This window comes from Dendrobates tinctorius, unplaced genomic scaffold, assembly GCF_039654945.1.
Source record: "Dendrobates tinctorius isolate UK_male_01 unplaced genomic scaffold, ASM3965494v1 ptg000103l, whole genome shotgun sequence".
Taxonomy (NCBI): domain Eukaryota; kingdom Metazoa; phylum Chordata; class Amphibia; order Anura; family Dendrobatidae; genus Dendrobates; species Dendrobates tinctorius.
In genome coordinates, this window is record NW_027361771.1 from 46,260,329 (window position 1) to 46,282,078 (window position 21,750).

A 21,750-nucleotide genomic window follows, 5' to 3' on the forward strand; every position below is an offset into this window, starting at 1 on the left:
TGATTGTGAAATCCTTATTTAATTCAGAGAACACATAAGAGGGAAAGTGAAAAAGACATTTCAACATTTCATTAAAAAAAAAAATAACTAATTTAGAAATTGATGTCACCAACACATCTCAAGAAAGTTGACAGATCCATGTCTACCATTCCCTCTTTTTTTTTTTTTACAGCAGTCTGTTACTGTCTGGGAAGTGAGGAGACCAATTGCTGGAGATTGGGGAGAGGAATGCTGGCCCATTCTTTTCTGACGTAGGATTGTAGCTGCTCAATAGTCCGGGGTCTTTGCCAGATTTTTTGTTTCATAATACGTCAAATGTTTTCAATTGGAGAAAGCTTTGGACTGCAGATGACCAGTTAATTGCCCAAACTCTGCTTCTGTCCAGCATGTGGTTTAGCGAAGTCTTGCTGAAATATGCAAGGAATTCCCTGACATACACATTGCCTGGGTCTACGGACCAGTGTTAAAATGCTAGGTTTAGTCATGAAAAATAGCATAACAAAAATCATTTCAGAACTTTTTCCAACTTTAATCTGTGCACGTCAATTAAAAAAAAAAAATCAACAGATTTTTTTGTCAACACATATTAGACTTTGGATGTTTTTCTTTGTTTTGCCACCATACCACACAGGACAGACGTATTGGACATATGTAGAATACGGGAGATTGTTGTAACATGCAGTACACACCCAGTACTTGCCAGAAATTCCTGCAGCTCCTTTAACGTTGCCCTGGGCCTTTTGGCAGCCTCTCTTACCAATTTCCTTCTTGTCCTTACGTCAATTTTTGAGGGACGTCCAGTTCTAGGTAATGTCACTGTTGTGCCAAATTTAAGCCACTTCTTGATGACCGTCCTCACAGTGTTCCGTGATATATCTAATGCCTTGGAAATCTTTTTGTACCCGTCTCCTGACTGATAACTTTCAACAATGAGATCCCTTTGCTGTGTTGTAAGATGTTTACGGATCATGGCTTTTGCTGTAAAATGCAATTAAGAAGATGTCAGGAAATTCCTACTAGAAGGGCTAAACTTTATGTGGTTAAATAGGAATGTTGGCAGCATATTTATGAGATCATAGAGGAAAAGATAATTAGTGGCTCTTGATGGTCATGTGATGCTATGCTGATGCATAAAAACTAGGAGTTAAGATGAAGGCTAAAGGGAAAAAACAGTAGGCTGAGCTACTTGGTAACATTGTATATGAGATATATATGTGCAGACTGTAAGAGACAATCACGTGTTGGATCCAGTTATAGAGAAAAAAAAACAGGGGTGCTTCTTTAGCTATTTTTAGACTGACCATAGACTAAAATGTTCAGGCAGTCCACACTTTAATCTGCACTGACGTTCTAAAATATCAGGGCAGCTTGCAAGAGATCATGCATCTGTGGTGGGCAGGGAAATGGCTTTCAGACACAGCCAGACTCCCCACAAAGAAGATAACGATGTTAACCTTGATCGCTATATGTATAAGCTGAAACAGAGCTTGTGTATACAGATTAGGAAACACTGACTGTGCCTCCTCTGCTGGACCCAGTGGTCATGTGATCACTGGGTATAGGGAGAGAGCAGGAGTTGCTGGGTCCTAGGAAACCCAGTCTGTTCTGTTACACTGGGAATGATTTTCCACTGTTGCTGGGACTAATACGCCACCGGTGATTACAGGAGAAATCGGAAATAAAAGGAATGGATTAACAATATGTTAAAATGTCTTTTAAGACTTTATATGCTGGGGGCACAGAGTGTGAAATAACAGAAAAATAAATTAGAAAAAAAAATTGTCGTTTCTAGCCCCATTCCCATGAAATATGTACATTATTAAAATATAAATTCTACATAAAGGGGAATGCAATTGAAAATGTTTTTATCGGTCCTTTGTGGTTGTAAAAAAAAAAAAAAAAAAACACAATAAGAAAAATAAACACATTTCCTACTTTTCTTTACATTTTGACCTGATATCAGAAAAAAACAAAATTACGTAAAGACTTGAGCCCTTTTTATCGTGAAAAGCGAGTCAAAAATTGAGTATCCAAACAGGAATTTTTTTTTTAGAGCTGTTAAAAGCGCATGTACGATAAAACCTCAAAATGTGCCTGGTCAGGAATGGGGAACAAAGGCCCAGTGCTGAACTGGTTAAAGCTGAACATTAGAGACAAAATGGGCCCTGAAATCAGGGGACAATTGGAAAACATGTTAAACCTAATCAAGTTGTTGGCATCACTGAAAAAAAAAATTAAACGCAGCCATACTTGCAAAACCAGACCCATATGCACAACGGGATGCCGCAGATCCTCCAGGGACCTGTTGTGCATTTGTGTCTGGACATGGTGTTGCAAGTATAGCTGCTTTATTCAGTGATGTCTTATTGATTTTGGTCCTTTTATTTCAATGAATTGTTCTAGTCAAGTTGTTGGCAAAAATGTACCTGTATTCCATTTCTATACACAAGGCAGACAAATCAAGGAACCTCTTAAGGGATGGGATTTCCTACTTAGTTACCAAATGTTGAAGAAGTAAAGGTTGGAAATACAAAGACTAAACTAACCAGAGCATTGCAGAGCTTTGTTCTTAATGGGTTAATTTCAAGCAAAACCTTAATCACCAATACACAGAACAGATGAGAAGCATTAAATTGCTGGAGACTTCACTTATGGTACCGCAATTCAACTACCATTTGTGTATTAAAGGGGGAAATCATCACGAGAGCAATTTTTTATGCCCACGTTGCTTGTGGCTACATTGACTTTACTTACGCAAAATTTAGTTTTTTTTCATGAGGTTTAATAAATTGGGTGCATCTTGGAGTCGATATTTCACTTATGCCACCCCCATACTGGAGTGAGTTTGAGGCTTTTTAAATTAAGCAATTCATACATTTTGCTTTAGCATAACACTGCAGTGATTTTTTTTTTTTTACATGCTATGACTCGTCCCCCAAAATATTAATTTTTGCCAGCAGTACCTTTTTTACTCCTTCCTTATTTATCTGAATATTTATGGTCTACTTGTCTTTAGTTGAGTCATTAGGAAGCCACTATCTCAGTCACCAGGATGGCCTGTGTGGTGAGACTGTATGGACTGTACCCTCGCAGTTGCTGATTATTATTATTACACAGCTCCTATCATATAAACTGTGTTCCAAATTATTATGCAAAAAGAGTTTAGGAGTGATAAGGTTAGAATTTTTTTGTTTGTCATTTAAACTCATTGATGGTGATGTGTGTCAGGGCTCTTTATATCACTGAAAGCAATTGCAGATACCTGAGCAAATTAGTTTGGCAGGTGTGTTCAAATAAAGGCAAGACTACTTAAGAAGGCTGTTCCACATTATTAAGCAGCCTACATTTTTTGCCAAAATGGGAAAGAAAAAGGATGTGTCGGATGCTGAGAAGCAACAAATTGTGGAGTATTTAGGTCAAGGCATGACTACAATCAACATTGCCAAGACACTTCATCGTGATCATCGCACAATCAAGAAGTATGTAGCTGATTCCCAGCACACACGTGTGCGTGCTGATAAGGAAAAATTGAGGACTCTTTCCAACAGGCAATTGCGTCAGGTTAAAAGAGCAGCTGCAAAAATGCCTTGTCATAGCAGCAGACAAGTTTTTGAAGCTGCTGGTGCCTCCAACGTCCCCCGAACAACAAGATGCAGGGTCCTTCAGAGATTTGTAGCTGTGCGTAAGCCATCCTGTCGACCACCTCTATCCACTGCACACAAGCAGAAACGGCTCCAGTGGGCCAAATGATACATGAAGACTGACTTCCAAACTGTTTTGTTCACCGATGAGTGCCGTGCAACGCTCGATGGTCCAGATGGATGGAGTGGAGGATGGCTGGTTGATGGACACCCCATGAAATCACGGCTAAGGCGCCAACAAGGAGGAGGTGGAGTAATGTTTTGGGCTGGAATCATGGGGAGAGAGATTGTCGGCCCCTTTAGGATCCCTGAAGGGGTAAAGATGAACTCCATAATCTATGTGGAGATTCTAAAACAGTAGTTCCTGCCATGGTTCAAGAGGAAGAACCGTGCTTTCCGCAGCAAAATCATTTTCATGCATGATAATGCACCGTCTCATGCTGCAAATAACACATCTGCATCTCTGGCTGCTATGGGAGGACAAACTTATGGTGTGGCCACCATCTTCCCCTGACCTCAACCCCATTGAGAACCTCTGGAGCATCATCAAAAGGAGCGTCTGATGGCGGGAGGCAGTTCACATCTAAGCAACAGCTCTGGGAGGGTATTCTGTCCACATGCAAAACAACTGAAGCACAAACCATCCAAAAACTGACAAATTCAATGGACGAGAGAGTTCAGAAGCTTCTTTCGAACAAGGGGTCCTATGTGCAAATGTAACATCACCTAGAATAAAGTTTTGACTTGAAAACTGTTTGATTTTATTTTGTAATAAGCTGATAATGCTTATAATTTCACAATTGACCATTTTTTTGTTCAAAATAAAAAGGTTAAAACTGAGCTGTGCATAATAATTTGGAACATGCATTCTGAGTGTTTCTTATTTTGAAAAATATACTGTTTTCATAGGCAGTTTGTTCAAAATCATTGCAATTATACTAGAATATTAGATGACTGGAAAATAACAATGACTGCAATTCATATAGGTAATTTAGAGAAAATATGAGGAAATATTTTTTGCATAATAATTTGGAACACAGTGTAGATACAATTCATAAAATCACAGTTCATCCTTCTGGGTGCTGATAATTTTGGAAGGGTCTTTCATAGTGGCTGAAAATTAGTTTTTATTAACTCGAATTAACAATGAAGAAAACGCTAACAGTTTTTGAAGCAAAAAAAAAAAAAATCTCAAAAAGATGCTTTCCCATTGACTTCCATTATAAAGTAATGAGCATCTTTAGAGTGGAAGCTGCTTTTAACCATTTAACCACTTGGTGTCGTTAGAAACCAGAAATGGTTAAGAGTGGATGCACTTCAAACTCGCCAGAAAAAAAACTTCATGTGCACGTACCCTTTAGTGTTTAACAAAAGAAAAAAAAAAAAAAAACAGTGGCAGAGCCGCTACGCTCTGTGATTGGCTGCAGCGTTGTTGACGTCCGTGCTGTAGTTCATAAGCTAATCACTCCCATACCATATTATACCCACTTTTAAAAGCGTCAAGAACAGCATAAAATTGGAGAAGTCACAATCTCAGAAGATAACCTCCTTTAAAAGGAAGTTTGACCATTTTTTTTTTTAAACTAGAACCTGACCTTTTTTGTAATCCATTTTATTGTCTACACGATTGTGGGGACAGTCATCTAACCTAAGGTGCTGCCAATATGATGGCACATCGAGGTAGAAAATGGCTTGTCACCCATGTGTAGGAAGGTTGATGAAGGGTCATGTATGAGGTCTCTTGGCGACTACCAATTATCTTATGTACGTAAGAAAGGAAAAAAATGAGAAACGTTTTCCACATCACTTGGTACTCAATGATATTTCTTCCTCACCCTGGCTGATATCTGTAGAATCCTCCATGTGATGCCCTTCAGTTCTGACGTACCCCTCGTCACCCTCCGGATCTTCCACTTTAATAATAACCAGGTCATCGATCTACAACAGAAACATAAAAGATTTAACTGAATCACTGGCAGGTCACCGTACTCCAGGAATGTACAACATCGTCCTGCAGGACTAGGTCATCATCATCATGCTGCACATCGTGATTATTATGTGGGATGTGGTCATCATCATCCTGTGGTACATCGACAGAATCAACATAATCTTTGCCCAACCTGCGGGACATCATCTTCCTCCTCCCCTGGCCAGTGATCCGAGTAAGGCCTCTGATATCTCTCCGGTGTACTACTGTTAATGGATCCATCTGTAGTAAACACACAAGCTTAGTGCCTACACTGGGACGGGGGTCTGCATTAAACAGCTGCTCCATTTTGTTAATCAGATTGTGGCTTTTTGAGTATATGATGGTTGGGAAGAGGTCTCCTCACCTGGTGATGTGGGGGGCGTGTGGTCTTCCATGACGATGGCTTGGGGCAGACCCTAATGTGTCAGGCGATCTTGGGCGTTTTGGTTCTCATGGAGGTTCCAGATCCATAAGTTCTTGGGATCCGTGTACTTTATAACCCTGTGGATGAGAAATAATAATTGAGTTGGCTTCTTACTCAGAGGTTTCCTATTCACAAAATTTTCTTTTTTACAAGTTTAACATCAGGCAGAAATGTTCACAGTAATAAAACACAGTGCAATGATCACTTGTGGTTTTGTCCTGAGTAAAAAGATGTATATACTTTGAAACGCGTCGACAAGTAAACTGCATTTTATCTGATCCTTCGCTGGCTCCATCCTTCATCCAAATAGACAGCATAGGCTTAACCCCATCTCTGCGTTTCTTGATTTCTGGTTATTGGTTTGTTATCCATTTTGTCGTCACCTGATTATCAATAAAATATGAATGTGTTTCACAAATTTTGATGCATTGGGACGTTATGATCGGATCTTTTCTTCTTCTTTCCTGGTTATTTCACTGACTGTCCAATTTCCTAAATAAATACGGCCTGTTTTTTGACCTGCGCCCGGCATGTAGAAACTAAATGCCTTTTTTTTCTAAAGTCCCGGATATCTCCTTTAATTATACACATTACATAATAGCAAGATTAATATTATATTAATATTATATGTATACTCCACAGCCAAACCATTCCCCCCTTGTGATATATCTCATCATACCACCATTAGATACATAGGGATGCCCCTGCATCAGTGTTGGTCACTCCAGTCAGACCCAAGTGGGTTGTGGGCATCATAGCTGGCCTAAAGTGGGCAGACAGTTCTCACAGATTGTAATTAGTAACTAGTATTTATAAAGCATTACATGACTTTGGGCCACTGATCTAATCCCGTCCACACGCAGACAGTGACACCCTATATCACAATCGGTGCCTGGCAATAACGTGGCATCAAAGTGGACAGGCGACAATTCTTTACTGATCTGAGCATCTTAGCCCCAATTCATCAAAGGTATCTTGCCAGAATTCTTCAATTGCAAAATTACTTTTGTTGTCGTCATCCCAGTTTCCTCTAGCTCCACCAAAATGGAAGGAGCTATGGCGGGGCGTGTAGTGGTGCCACAGCTTGTCCAATTCACAACGAGCTGTGTTGTACCTTATGCCAGAAATCTTATTCTAGTCAGAGACTGGAGTAAATTTCTCATGTGGTGAACAGATGCATGAACCTCTAAATGAATCCAACCAGCCCCTCATCAAGACCGGCGATTTTCTATTGAATAATTGGGACTCATAAGTTGTTGTAGGGCTGTAAGGTTATTCCCAAAATATTAAGGGTTCCTCTATAGAAAAGGGGCCAAGCTAATTATTGCTATTAATCCCACCACTGGGGATCCCAACATCTGAAGTGTTTGTGATCCTGTTTACATTAATGTCCAACTCTTCGGCCCATATTGCAGTCACATCTGACAGTAGGAACGGGACCCTGAGTTTTATCCGGGACCACCATTTGTGTAACAATAGCGTGAGATCAGTGGCCCAATCATTTAACTCTTTAAATACACCAGTTATGTATTCAAATTTTTGTTAAAAATGTCTGTACATGTGGTTGCTCCATTTCTTACCAAACTATGAGAGATGTGTAGCAATCGTAGCATGAAGCAGCAATATGTCACAGGACTGATGGCACCACAGGGGACTTGTCAGGGTGCTGTGAGGGTCCCACTGTGATATCTGCTATCTTCACAGAAAGAGCAGCGCTACATGTACCCCTCTACCTACTGTCAGATGTGACTGGAGAATGGGACAAAAAATTGGTCATTAGTGTAAACAGGATCACAAACACTTCAGTCCTGGGATGGTGGTGGGACCCCCAGTGATATAATGACGTCAGCCCTTCTTCTCTGATGTTCACCTCAATAAGCAATGGCCACTTCCCTCTTTGATGCCAGGCACTGCTATTGACATAGGGCATGGATATCTGTGTGGGGGGCAGGGATAGATCAGGGGCCCAAAGTCATTTACCCCTTTAAAAAAAAAATCAGTAACCAGCAGCAATTGCCAAATTTGATGCCGGTTTAATGACCAGAACAACAACCTGAATCTGATGCGGGATGTCCTCTTCTGTGTGCCGATAATGTGACATCCGTGGTCCAAAATAAGTTAACCCTGTAGAAACACCAGATGCCTATTCAAATCTGTGCTAACTGGCTGTCTGCCCCTTTTATGCCAGTCCCTATGCCCAGAACCAGTTTGGGCCGGGCTGCGGTGGCCTGCGCTTGATGCCAGTCTGTGTTACCTAATGGTGGCCCGTGATCAGTGACCCAATGCCATAACCCTTCTAATAACACCCTTCGGTGCCCACTTCTATAGTTTTTCCTTCCCTGCATTGTATTTTATTATGGTCATCGGTTTTGATCTTTATTAAAGAAATAAATAATAATAATTTTATTTATAAAAGACATCAACAAACTGGAGCAAGTTCAGAAAAGAGCGACCAGAATGGTGACTGGTCTGCAAACCCTGTCTTATGAGGAAAGGTTGCAGGATTTGGGAATGTTTAGTTTGCAAAAGAGAAGACTGAGAGGAGACTTAATAGCTGTCTACAAATATCTAAAGGGCTGTCACATTGTAGAAGGATCAACTTTATTCTCATTTGCACAAGACTAGAAGCAATGGGATGAAACTGAATGGGAGGAGACACAGATTACATATTAGAAAAAACTTTTTGACAGTTAGAGTGATCAATGAGTGGAACAGGCTGCCACGAGAAGTGGTAAGTTCTCCTTCAATGGAAGTCTTCAAACAGAGGCTGGACAGACATCTGACTGGGATGATTTAGCGAATCCAGCTTTGAGCAGGGGGTTGGACCAGATGGCCCAGGCGGTCCCTTCCAACTCTACGATTCTATGATTTAATTGGTGAATAAGAACGGTGTGTGCAGAGATTAGGGGCTGCAGTCACGTGACTGCCCAGCAATACACGTGTAATATATGGAGGAGGCAGCAGGCGCGCAGTCACGTCACGTGGATTCCCGGCTGTGGACCACATCCCACATCCCACTCACCGCTCCAAGCCTCCTGCGCGTCCTCATCCCCTATGATGCTGAAGTTAGTTTCTTATTCGTTCAGTTTCTTATTCGGGCTGAAGTTGGTTTCTTATTCGGCAGTTTCTTCGGCTATTTTTTATTTTCTGTTTTTTTCAGGTTTTTCAATAAAAATAAAACATTCTAAGTATATAATAATATGCAATCATGTGTCCTTTAGTGAATAAACTTAAAAACAGATAAAAAAAAATAGAAGGCTGGCACAAAAATGGGCATCAAAGTGGGCACTGCGGCCGAATAAGAAACTGCCGAATAAGAAACCAACTTCAGCATCGTGGCCACAAGCTCCCGACCGTGACTGAGGCCACTGACCGCCATCCCATGGCCACAAGCTCCCGACCATGACTGAGGCCACTGACCTCCATCCCGGGGCCACAAGCTCCCCACCATGACTGAGGCCACTGACCTCCATCCCGGGGCCACAAGCTCTCGTCCATGACTGAGGCCACTGACCGCCATCCCATGGCCACAAGCTCCCGACCATGACTGAGGCCACTGACCGCCATCCCATGGCCACAAGCTCCCGACCATGACTGAGGCCACTGACCGCCATCCCATGGCCACAAGCTCTCGTCCATGACTGAGGCCACTGACCGCCATCCCATGGCCACAAGCTCCCGACCATGACTGAGGCCACTGACCGCCATCCCATGGCCACAAGCTACCGTCCATGACTGAGGCCACTGACCGCTAGCCCGGGGCCACAAGTTTCCGACCATGACTGAGGCCACTGACCGCTATCCCATGGCCACAAGCTACCGTCCATGACTGAGGCCACTGACCGCCATCCCGGAGCCACAAGCTCCCGACCATGACTGAGGCCACTGACCGCCATCCCATGGCCACAAGCTACCGTCCATGACCGAGGCCACTGACCGCCATCCCATGGCCACAAGCTACCGTCCATGACCGAGGCCACTGACCGCCATCCCATGGCCACAAGCTACCGTCCATGACCGAGGGCACTGACCGCCATCCCATGGCCACAAGCTACCGTCCATGACCGAGGGCACTGACCGCCATCCCATGGCCACAAGCTACCGTCCATGACCGAGGGCACTGACCGCCATCCCATGGCCACAAGCTACCGTCCATGACCGAGGGCACTGACCGCCATCCCGGAGCCACAAGCTCCCGACCATGACTGAGGCCACTGACCGCCATCCCGGGGCCACAAGCTCCCGACCATGACTGAGGCCACTGACCGCCATCCCGGGGCCACAAGCTCCCGACCATGACTGAGGCCACTGACCGCCATCCCGGGGCCACAAGCTCCCGACCATGACTGAGGCCACTGACCGCCATCCCGGGGCCACAAGCTCCCGACCATGACTGAGGCCACTGACCGCCATCCCGGGGCCACAAGCTCCCGACCATGACTGAGGCCACTGACCGCCATCCCGGGGCCACAAGCTCCCGACCATGACTGAGGCCACTGACCGCCATCCCGGGGCCACAAGCTCCCGACCATGACTGAGGCCACTGACCGCCATCCCGGGGCCACAAGCTCCCGACCATGACTGAGGCCACTGACCGCCATCCCGGGGCCACAAGCTCCCGACCATGACTGAGGCCACTGACCGCCATCCCGGGGCCACAAGCTCCCGACCATGACTGAGGCCACTGACCGCCATCCCGACTCCTCCTGTCTGTGCAGTGTGCACTGCACTCACCTGAGGCGAGGCGTGAGGAGCCGTTGTCGGGGTAACCGCCCCACACGCCGGCGCTTCGAAATCACGTGATCGCGGAGAGGAAGGGAAACAGAACTTCAGTGCCCAGCATGCATTGCGTGCTTCCCGCCCAGGGGCGATGACTTCATCAGTGTGCGGCGGCCGGTAGGGGATGAGGACGCGGTGGAGACTGAAAACGCACCGGTAGCGGTGAGTGGGACTGGGACAAGTGTGCACAGCCGGGAATGCACGTTACGTGGCCGCGCGCCTGCTGCCCTCCTCCTCTATATACTGCACTTTTATTACTGGGCAGTCACGTGACTGCCGCCCCTTATCTCTGCACACACCCTCGTAGTGTAGTGAGCGGTGACGATCGTTCCACTTTTCTCATCTGGTGGATATTTCTGATCTCACATGTCCCAGGGGTGGGCGTCATCCTCCTGCATCTCTCACCCCAGGACTCGGGGTCTGCTTCACTCACGAGGCTGAAGTTGGTTTCTTATTCGGCAATTTTTTTCTTTTGTTTTTTTTTTTAATAGGTTTAACAACAAACAATAAGCATCATAATAATAATATACGATGCAGCGAGGTGCACTGATGAGAATACACTGAAAAACAGATGCAAAAGCTATAAAACTGGCACAAGAATGGGCATCAAAGTGGCCACAGAAGGGTGTTAATGAAAGGGTTAAATGACCGGGCCTCTGATCTCATCCATCTATTGCATGCATATTGATGGTTCACATCAAACCCAGGTCTCTCCAGCCTGGCCCAAATGGGTTCTGGGCATCAGAACTGGCATCAAAGTGGGCAGACATTCGATTTTGGCCATTTGAATAAGTAACTGATGTTTTTAAAATGTTAAATGACTTTGGGCCACTGATCTCACACTAAGAAAACACAGATGAGTATTTTTCATGTGACATCAGTCACCCAAAGTTATTTAACCCCTTAAAAACATCAGTTATTCAAATCTGTGAAAATCGTCTGCCCACTTTGATGCCAATTCTGATGCCCAGAACCCATTTGGGCCAGGCTGGAGGGACCTGGGTTTGATGCAGGGCATTACTATCTGTCTATTCTTAGTGTGAGACCAGTGGCCCAAAGTCATTTAACATTTTAAAAACACCAGTTACTTATTCAAATGGCCAAAATCGACTGACTGCCCACTTTGATGCCAGTTCTGATGCCCAGAACCCATTTGGGCCGGGCTGGAGATACCTGGTTTTGATGTGGGGCGCCATGTTCTATATGTCTGTAGTGTAATATCAGTGACCCAAAGTCATTTATCCCTTTCAATAACCCCTTTGGTGCCCACTTTGATGCCTATTTTTGTGCCAGTTTTATTATGTTTGTAGCTGTTTTTAAGTGTTTTCACATCGGGGCACCTCGCTGCATTGTATGTTATTGTTATGCTTATTTTTTATTGTTAAAAAAACAAAAGAAAAAATTGCCAAAATAAGAAACCAACTTCAGCCTCGTGCTTCACTCTGACTGGAAAGTATTCTGGTCATTGTGACATGAGATGTCCTAATATCTCTCCGCTGTTATCCATTATTTCTCATCCACAGGGTTATAAAGTACACGGATCCCATGAACATATGGATCTGGAACCTCCGTGAGAACCAAAACGCCCAAGATCGCCGACACAAGCCTGACACATTAAGGTCTGCCCCAAGCTATCGTCATGGAAGACCACACGCCCCCCACATCACCAGGTGAGGAGACCTCTTCCCAATCATCATATACTCAAGGAGCCACAATCTGCTTGCAGTAAATAGCTGTTCCATTTTTCAGCCCCCTGTCCCAGTGTAGGCACTAATTTTGTGTGCTTGCTACAGATGGATCCATTCAGAGTAGCACACCGCATAGATATCCGAGCCCATACTATGATGACTGGCCAGTGGAAGAAGATGACGGTGACGATGTCCAGCGGGAGGAAGATGATGATGATGTTCCACAGGAGGACGATGATGGTGACGATGTCCAGCAAGAGGAGAAAGATTCTGATGAAGATGATCTCCCTCAGGATGATGATTCTATTCATGTACCACAGGATGATGATGATGATGACGACATCCCAGATGATGATAACAATGTGGTACGTTCCTGGAGTATGGTAACCGAGCAGTCATTACATGAAATCATGTGTAAGCCTTCATGTTTCTGTTGTAGATTGATGATCTGGTTATTGTTAAAGTGGAAGATACGGAGGGTGATGAGGGGTACGTCAGAACTGAAGGGCATCACACGGTGGATTATTCTACAGATATCAGCCAGGGTGAGTAAGAAATGTCACTGAGCACTAGAGATAAGCAGATTGATTTATGGGACTCTGGTCCAGGTCAGTGGTATATGGCAGATAGGTGGGAGGCCTGCTATTTTCTTACCTTCCTGCATCCCCAGCACAGCTTTTAATTTGTTGCTGCTGGCGTGAGATAATCTGTGCGAAGTGATACGCCGACTATGTCCCACCAGCCATGGCTAATCTAAAGCCAGAGCTGTCAGAAGGTAAGAGATTCGCTGGCATCCCATCTAGCCAGCAGGTACCACTGACCTGGACCAGAGTCCCACAAATCGATCCACTCATCTCTACTGAGTACCTTCTAATGGGGAGAGCATTTGTTTACTTCCCTTCCTACATACGTCAGATAATTGGTAGTCACCAAGAGACCTCCTACATGACCCTTCATCAACCTTCCTACACATGAGTAATATTGACTGGTAATTTTCTACCGCAATGTGCCATCATATTGGTGGCAGCACCTTAGGTTAGATGGCTGTCCCCACAATTGTGTATAAAAAAAATAAAAGGATTACAAAAATGGTCAGGTTCTAGTTTAAAAAAAACCTGTTATACTTCTGTTTTATAAAGAAAGTATATCTCATGTAAAAATTGCAACTTATTCCTATCTTATGCCACTCTTACCATATTAAAGGTATGATCTGTGAGTGATTAGTTATGCAAATAAGGTTTAAAGGTGCAGTTCAGCTATGGTTTTTTTATATTGATAATCCTGCATCCCCCACATCTTATTGTCAATAACATCGATCATCTTTAAAATGGTTGTCCTCTTCTATCAATATTGTGCCTGCAGACTCTGTGATGTTAGAAAACTAACCTGTGCAGTACGTAACCTCTCTTGAGCCAGCACTTTGTCTCTGATTATTGTTTGGCTGCATCGTTGATGTCACGTCGACAGCACTGCAGTCAATCACCGAGCTGATGTGTTTTATTCCGTCTTGAAGGGAATCAGTCACCAGGTTTTTGCTGCCTAATCTGATCGCAGCATCATGTAGAGACAGAGACCCCAATTTCAGCGACGTGTCACTTGGCTGCTTTGTGTAGTTTTGATAAAAATCAGTGCTTTCTCATGTCGTAGAAACACCTTTCCTGGGGGAGCTACTTTGGAGAGAGAAACTAGATGGGGTCTCCAGATCTGCCGGCGTTTAGACAAAATGGGGAGCGATGCATCGGAGACGAGAGCATGCACAAGCACCCCAGTCACTGTACAATGTTGTCTCTCGTACACACAGAGGGGTTTTTATTGTACTCAAAGAAATAGGGAGGGTTTTGGTAGATTACTAAAAAAAGATATATAAGACGATGACAAAGTCTGTGACTCACAGATTTAACCCCTTCACCCCCAAAGGTGGTTTGCACGTTCATGACCGGGCCAATTTTTACAATTCTGACCACTGTCCCTTTATGAGGTCATAACTCTGGAACGCTTCCATGGATCCTGGTGATTATGACATTGTTTTCTCGTGACATATTGTACTTCATGTTAGTGGTAAAATTTCATTCAAATAACTTGCGTTTATTTGTGAAAAAAACGAAAATTTCGAAAATGTTCGCAATTTTCCAACTTTTAATTTTTATGCCCTTAAATCACAGAGATACGGCATACAAAAAACTTGATAAGTAACATTTCCCACATGTTTACTTTTTATTAGCACAATTTTGGAACCAAAATTTTTTTTCGTTAGGAAGTTACAAGGGTTAAAAATTGACCTGTGATTTCTCATTTTTACAACACCATTTTATTTTTACGGACCACATCACATTTGAAGCCACTTAGGGGGGTCTATATGATAGAAAATACCCAAAAGTGACACCATTCTAAAAACTGCACCCCTTAAGGTGCTCAAAACCACATTCAAGAAGTTTATTAACCCTTTAGGTGCGTCACAGGAATTTTTTGAATATTTAAAAATAAATGAACATCTAACTTTTTTTCACAAAAAAAATATTTCAGGTTCAATTTTTTTATCTTACCAAGGGTAACAGGAGAAATTGGACTGCAAAAGTTATTGTGCAGTTTGTCCTGAGTACGCTGATACCTGACATGTGGGGGGGAACGACTGTTTCGGCGCATGGCAGAGCTCAGAAGGGAAGGAGCGCCGTTTGACTTTTTCAATGCAAAATTTGCTGGAATTCAGATCGGACGCCATGCCACGTTTGGAGAGCCCCTGATGTACCTAAACAGTGGAAACCCCCCACAAGTGACCCCATTTTGGAAACTAGACCACCCAAGGAACTTATCTAGATATGTGGTGAGAACTTTGAACCCACAAGGGCTTCACAGAAGTTTATAACGTACAGCGGTACAATGAAAAAATCATATTTACTCTGTCGCCTTATTGGGGGACACAGAACCGTGGGTGTTATGCTGCTGTCCACTAGGAGGCGACACTATGCATAATCTGAAAAAGATTAACTTTGGCTCCTCCTCTGCAGTATACACCCCTGGACGGCGTCAGCCTTCTCCAGTTTTTGCTTAGTGTCGCAAGGAGGCACACCTTTATTTCTTTTTTTCCTTTCGTCGGAACAGATGAAGAAAAGTGGGTCTCCAGCGAGACTCCCGGCATGGCTCCTTCCTTGGCCCCCTTTTTAGGGGTGCCCAGTTGAAGTAGAGATGGCGGTTTCCCATGTCGCTCCTTCCCCAGTCCCTCGGGTACTGGTCCGAAGTTGAGACCCCCCCCCCCCTCCTTCCCCAACCCCCTTCAGGGTCTGGGTTGAGGTTGAGGCAAGGATGAAGACCCCCTGACGGTGACAGACGCACCCTCCCTAATCCCCCGCAGGGGGCATTAGGTTGAGACGCCGCAGGTAGGGTCGGAGTACAGACAGCATTCTGCACCAGGGACCCCAGCCCAGCTGTGGGATCCTGCTGGGGCCGGGGGAGGGTGCAGGCAGACGTGGCACAGCAGAGACAGTGCTTTCTGCGCCCCTGCCTCTGCAGCAGCAGTGGCTCCATGGTGCTCCAGGGACCCCCCACACAGGAACCGCTAGCACTGCTGCCCCCACCGCTAGCCAGTCGCCCATTCTGGGGGGGTCCGGTGCAAATCCGACCCCCTCCTGGACTACCGCGTCGCTCTGGAGCCCTCCTGGGCATCAGGCCTCTAATTTAGACTGCGGCTTCGGCCTAGCCGAAGCCGCCGCCTTTTCCCCGCCCCTGGCCTGCCCCCCCGATGACGAAAATGACACTGCAGTGTCATAGAAGGGGCGGATCGAGGCAGGAAGGGCGCGCTTTTACATGACCCAGCGCGCCCTTTTCCAGCTCTCCGCCCCCTTCCCTCTCCACCTCAGAATCCGGTGGCCATCTTGCTGCACCTGGAGGAAGGCAGCACAGAGTCTCCGGGGGGCACAGGACATGGGGCTTATCAGCGCTGGACCTAAGGGGAGCACCGGTGGGGTAAGATCACAGCTGGTTCCTTGGTACTCAGCTGTGAATTCTTATAACCTATAGCGCTCTCCTATTCCTTTTTCCTCTGCGTAGATACCCCTGTAGGGTCTCTATTAATCAGCCTAGGTACTATGTCGGGCTCAAAGAAAAGAACCAGGCAAGACTGCTTTTATGCAGTCTGCACAGCCTGCAAGGCCACTCTCCCCAGCGGCAGCACATATCCGCACTGCCGGGACTGTACCCGAAAAACCGGAGCAGAACCCCAAGAAGTCCCTACCAACGCTTCTGCGACCGCTACTGCGCCGGAATGGGCAACTCAGATGTCGCAGTCTATGACACAGTCTATAGATAACCTGAACATTACTGCAGGCTCTGCAGGGTCATGTCTCGGCTATGAACGTTACCCAGCAAAGGGACGTCCGGTCTCATGATCAGGGCGCTTCCGACAGTTCGAGGCGTAAGCGGACCCACAGGTCGCGTTCAGCTGTGTCCTCACATAGCAATAGGTCTTCCCCCTCCAGGGAAAGACACAGTGGCCTCAGGTCACCGAGGCCGTCCCCTGATAGAGAAGGACAATGCGGATCTCCACAATGATCCCAGACTACGGGAAACCTCCGCTCTAGTTCGCCCGCTAGGGAGCTCCTTAGCGATGCGCAGGACTCAGAGGGCATATGTGACTCCAATTCAGATAACGAAACAGAGAACGCTTTGCTCCCTTGTCCCCCTAGCAATACTGCGATAGTTGAGGATATCGTCTCTTCCATCCTTCGGGTGCTGGACATTTCAGATCCAACCCCGGAAGCACCAGAACACAACATTTCCTTTGAAAGTGTTCAGAAACCATCGAAGGTCTTCCCTAATCACCCGGAATTTCAAAAAATCCTTTTTAAGCATTTTTCGCAGCCTGAGAAAAAATTCGCCAATCGCAAGTATTTGGAAGCAAAATACCCCTTTCCACAGAAAGACACCAAGGATTGGACAGATCCGCCTGAAGTGGACCCTCCAGTCTCTAGGCTGGCAGCACAAACGCTTCTCTCGCTGCCGGACAGATCAACCCTCAAGGACACGGCAGACAGACAAGTCGAACGCATGGCTCGTTCAATCTTTGAAGCGGCAGGTGCCTCTTTGGCTCCCGCATTTGCTTCAGTCTGGGCAGCCAAGGCCATCATGGCTTGGGCTGCTCTATTGCAAAAGGGCCTTCAAGCTTCAAATCCTCAGATGGCGGACCAGGCGGTGCAAATTGCAGTGGTGGCAGATTACATGGTCCTTGCAGCGTTGGACTCTGCAAGAGGAATAGCGGGAATAGCATCAAACGCCATTACAATCCGGCGTATTCTCTGGCTAAGAGAATGGAAAGCGGATGCGGCCTCAAAAAAGTCCCTAACAAATCTCCCGTACTTCAGTGGCCGTCTTTTCGGTGAAAAGCTGGATACAATGATATCCAATGCTACCGGGGGCAAAAGTACTTCCCTCCCTCAACTAAGACCAAAACGCACGTTTAAAAGGCGTAATCAATCTCGTTTCCGATCCTTTCGGAATTCTTCGGGCTGGTCCGTCTCGCGCCCAGCACAAAACCGTAATCGTTCCCCCCGCAGGGACAACACACGTGCGGCACAGAGGCCGGACAGGAACTGGCAATCAAAGGCAAGCCAGGCAAAACTTAAAGGAGGAAAACCTCAGACTTTTCCCTCGTCCTGCCTCATGCCCTCTCGAAGACACCCCACTTGTTGGCGGACGACTGCTACTCTTTCAGCAGGTCTGGCTGCCTATTACAGAAGACAAGTGGGTCAAGGAAATAGTGTCTTCAGGATACAAAATCGAGTTTACTACCAGCCCACCGCACAGGTTTTTTCCACCTGTCCCTCCAAAATCCCCGCTCAAAGCTCAGGCCTTCCGTCAAGCGGTTTCTTCCCTCCTGCGAGCAGGAGTCATAGTGCCAGTCCCAGCAGAAGAGCGCTTCCGAGGGTTCTACTCCAACCTGTTCGTGGTGCCCAAGAAGGGAGGCAGCGTCCGACCCATACTAGACCTCAAGCAACTCAACAAGTACGTTCGAGTTCGTGACTTCCGCATGGAATCCCTCCGGTCAATCGTTGCGTCTATGGAAAAAGGAGAATATCTTGCCTCCATAGACATACAGGACGCATACCTGCATATACCGATTGCTCCCGCCCATCAGAGGTTTCTCAGATTCGCAATCAACCAAGACCATTATCAGTTTGTGGCCCTCCCGTTCGGTCTTGCCACGGCCCCCAGAACATTTACAAAGGTCATGGCAGCTACCATGGATGTTCTGCACTCCAGAGGCATAGTAGTCGTTCCATACCTGGACGACCTTCTCATCAAGGCCCCCACCCTCAAGGACTGCGAGGTCAACGTCTCGATCACGATCGACACTCTAACGTGCCTGGGATGGTTAGTCAATTTACGGAAGTCCTCGACTACCCCGAGTCAGTCTCTGACCTTCCTGGGGATGCTATTCGACACCTCCAAGGGTCTGGTGATCCTCCCCAGGGACAAGGCACTGGCTCTCCGTCTGGGAGTTCACACACTCCTCCGCAAATCCCCCAGATCTCTCCGGTATGCCATGAGAGTACTTGGCAGGATGGCAGCAGCAATGGAGGCGGTACCATTTGCCCAGTTTCACCTCAGACCCCTTCAACTGGCCATCCTCAAGTCCTGGGACAGGAATCCGTTCTCCCTCGACAGGGAGTTCCGGTTATCAGCAAACACCAGGAGGTCCCTGCACTGGTGGCTCAAGCCAACCTCGCTTGCAAGGGGAAAATCCTTTCTCTCCGGTCAATAGAAGGTTTTGACCACCGACGCAAGCCTTATGGGTTGGGGCGCGGTGCACCTACATCACAGAGCGCAAGGCAGGTGGTCACCAAGGGAATCGACCATGCCCATCAACATCCTGGAAATTCGGGCCAGCTTCCTGGCGTTGCAAGCCTTCCATCACTTGCTGGCAGACTTTCATATCAGAGTACAGTCGGACAATGCCACGGCAGTGGCATACGTGAACCATCAAGGCGGCACCCGCAGCATCCAGGCGATGACCGAAGTAACGCGTATCCTACAGTGGGCGGAGGATGCAAGGTTGGTACTCTCCGCGGTCCACATTCCGGGCGTGGACAACTGGGAAGCCGACTATCTCAGCCGACAAGGAATGGACTCGGGGGAATGGTCTCTCCATCCCGAAGTCTTCGGTCAGATCTGTCATCGTTGGGGGACCCCGGACGTGGATCTGATGGCATCCCATCTCAATGCCAAGGTTCCCAATTTCATGGCCAGGACGCGCGATTCGCGATCGCTCGGAGCAGATGCCCTGGTTCAGGACTGGACCCAGTTCCAGCTTCTGTACATTTTTCCACCCCTCCCCCTGATCTCCAGAGTCCTGAGGAAGATCAAACAAGAGGGTGTTCCCACCATTCTGATCGCTCCAGACGGGCCCAGGCGTACATGGTACTCCGACGTCGTGCAACTCACAGCAGACGCTCCCTGGCGTCTCCCCACACGTCCCGACCTCCTGTCACAAGGCCCGTTCTTCCACCAGAACTCAGGGGCTCTCAATTTGACGGCGTGGCCATTGAGACCTGGGTTTTGACCCAAGCAGGTTTTTCACCGGACGTTGTTAAAACCATGATCAGGGCTCGAAAGCCAACTTCAGCCAGGATTTACTATCGTACCTGGAGGGTTTTTCTTCACATGGTGCGACTCTCGTGGGCAGATTCCACTTCCCTATTCTCTTCCAAAGGCCCTCGGGTTCCTTCAGTCAGGCCTGGACGCCGGGCTATCCCTGGGCTCGCTGAAGAGCCAGGTGTCAGCGCTTTCAGTGCTCTTTCAGAGGCGTATTGCTAACAAGCCGCAAGTATAGACTTTTCTCCAAGGGGTTTCCCGATTGGTTCCCCCCTACAAACGTCCGTTGGAGACGTGGGACCTCAACCTGGTCTTGACAGCACTACAGTCACCTCCTTTTGAACCCCTTAGGGTGGTCTCACTCCGCTTTCTATCGCAGAAAGTGGTTTTCCTGGTGGCAATCACCTCGCTACGCAGGGTGTCTGAACTTTCAGCTCTTTCCTGCAGACAACCCTTCCTGGTTTTTCATCAGGACAAGGTGGTTCTCCGTACAGTACCATCCTTCCTTCCGAAGGTCGTGTCCAGCTTCCACCTCAATGAGGAAATATCACTACCGTCTCTTTGCCCGGCTCCCGTTCATAGGGTAGAGAAGGCTCTGCATACGCTTGACCTTGTCAGGGCATTGAGTGTTTACGTGTCTAGGACTGCTCCTTTCCGGAAGTCTGATTCACTTTTCCTTCTTCCAGAAGGCGTTCGCAAGGGCCTACCGGCTTCCAAAGCCACCCTTGCTAGGTGGATCAAGTCCACCATTCAAGAGGCTTACCGCCTCAACAATTCTCCTCTTCCGGCCGGTATCACGGCACACTCTACGCGGGCGGTAGGGGCCTCTTGGGCCATTCGGCATCAAGCCTCAGCACATCAAGTGTGTAAGGCAGCCACTTGGACTAGCCTGCACACATTTACAAAACACTACAGAGTGCATACCCAGTCCTCAGCGGATGCGAGCCTGGGTAGACGGGTCCTGCAGGCGGCAGTACTCCAAGTCTAGGGGACTGTCAGCACAATATTCGTCCACTGCTTCCCACCCAGGGACTGCTTTAGGACGTCCCACGGTTCTGTGTCCCCCAATAAGGCGACAGAGTAAAGGAGATTTTTGTGTACTCACCGTAAAATCTCTTTCTCTTAGCCTTTAATTGGGGGACACAGCTCCCACCCTGTAGCCCTTGCGGGCCGTTGTTACGGTTGGGTTCTCATATTGTTGTTTGAGCCTGTTTATAGTAGCCTTTTTTTTTTTACAGGCATGGTTATGTTTCTGGTATATTCCTCCTAATGCTTTTGCACAAAACTGGAGAAGGCTGACGCCGTCCAGGGGTGTATACTGCAGAGGAGGAGCCAAAGTTAATCTTTTTCAGATTATGCATAGTGTCGCCTCCTAGTGGACAGCAGCATAACACCCACGGTTCTGTGTCCCCCAATTAAAGGCTAAGAGAAAGAGATTTTACGGTGAGTACACAAAAATCTCCTTTTTTCCACAAAAATGATCTTTTCACCCCCAATTTTTATTTTCCCAAGGGTAACAGCACCCTAAAAGTTATTGTGCAATTTGTCCTGAGTACGCTGATACCCCACATGTGGGGGGGAACCTCTATTTGGGCGCATGGCAGAGCTCGGAAGGGAAGCAGCGCCATTTGACGTTTTTGGCTGGAATTGAGATCGGACACCATG

The 21,750-nt window shown here is 46.8% G+C and overlaps 2 protein-coding genes across 6 annotated transcripts in view; one reads left to right on the top strand and one right to left on the bottom strand.

Moving 5' to 3' along the window:
• Window positions 1-11,004, bottom strand: LOC141100139 (uncharacterized). 3 transcript variants are annotated; one of them, XM_073588403.1, is made up of 5 exons: window positions 10,968-11,004; window positions 5,975-6,111; window positions 5,762-5,850; window positions 5,477-5,579; window positions 1-978 (listed from the first exon to the last, which is right to left on the bottom strand). In XM_073588403.1, exons 2-5 carry the CDS (start codon window positions 6,003-6,005, stop codon window positions 587-589), a joined length of 615 nt encoding a protein of 204 aa, XP_073444504.1. In that variant the 5' UTR covers window positions 6,006-6,111; window positions 10,968-11,004; the 3' UTR covers window positions 1-586. The 3 variants fall into 3 exon arrangements, with proteins under 3 accessions (XP_073444504.1, XP_073444503.1, XP_073444505.1); XM_073588402.1 differs by lacking the exon at window positions 10,968-11,004 and adding an exon at window positions 10,769-10,917; XM_073588404.1 differs by lacking the exon at window positions 10,968-11,004 and adding an exon at window positions 10,254-10,357.
• The window catches only part of LOC141100133 (uncharacterized), a 17,780-nt gene continuing 6,875 nt past the window's right edge, over window positions 10,846-21,750 (top strand). Inside the window, exons 1-4 of one of the 3 annotated variants that reach the window (XM_073588394.1) lie at window positions 10,846-10,975; window positions 12,337-12,483; window positions 12,607-12,866; window positions 12,941-13,046. In XM_073588394.1, the coding sequence (XP_073444495.1) occupies window positions 12,453-12,483; window positions 12,607-12,866; window positions 12,941-13,046 (397 nt within the window). In that variant the 5' untranslated portion in view covers window positions 10,846-10,975; window positions 12,337-12,452. Of the gene's footprint in view, window positions 10,976-11,095; window positions 11,256-12,336; window positions 12,484-12,606; window positions 12,867-12,940; window positions 13,047-21,750 lie in introns of those variants that run through there. The other 2 variants (XM_073588396.1, XM_073588395.1) reach the window with 2 other exon arrangements.

What these genes read in the sequence shown, in the direction of transcription:
- LOC141100139 (XM_073588403.1), bottom strand. Translation starts at nt 6,005, where the DNA reads ATGGAAGACCACACGCCCCCCACATCACCAG. An exon ending in CACGCCCCCCACATCACCAG is followed by an intron (nt 5,851 to 5,974) that starts GTGAGGAGACCT and finishes TGTTTACTACAG; the next exon opens with ATGGATCCATTAACAGTAGT. An exon ending in TTCTACAGATATCAGCCAGG is followed by an intron (nt 979 to 5,476) that starts GTGAGGAAGAAA and finishes TGCATTTTACAG; the next exon opens with CAAAAGCCATGATCCGTAAA.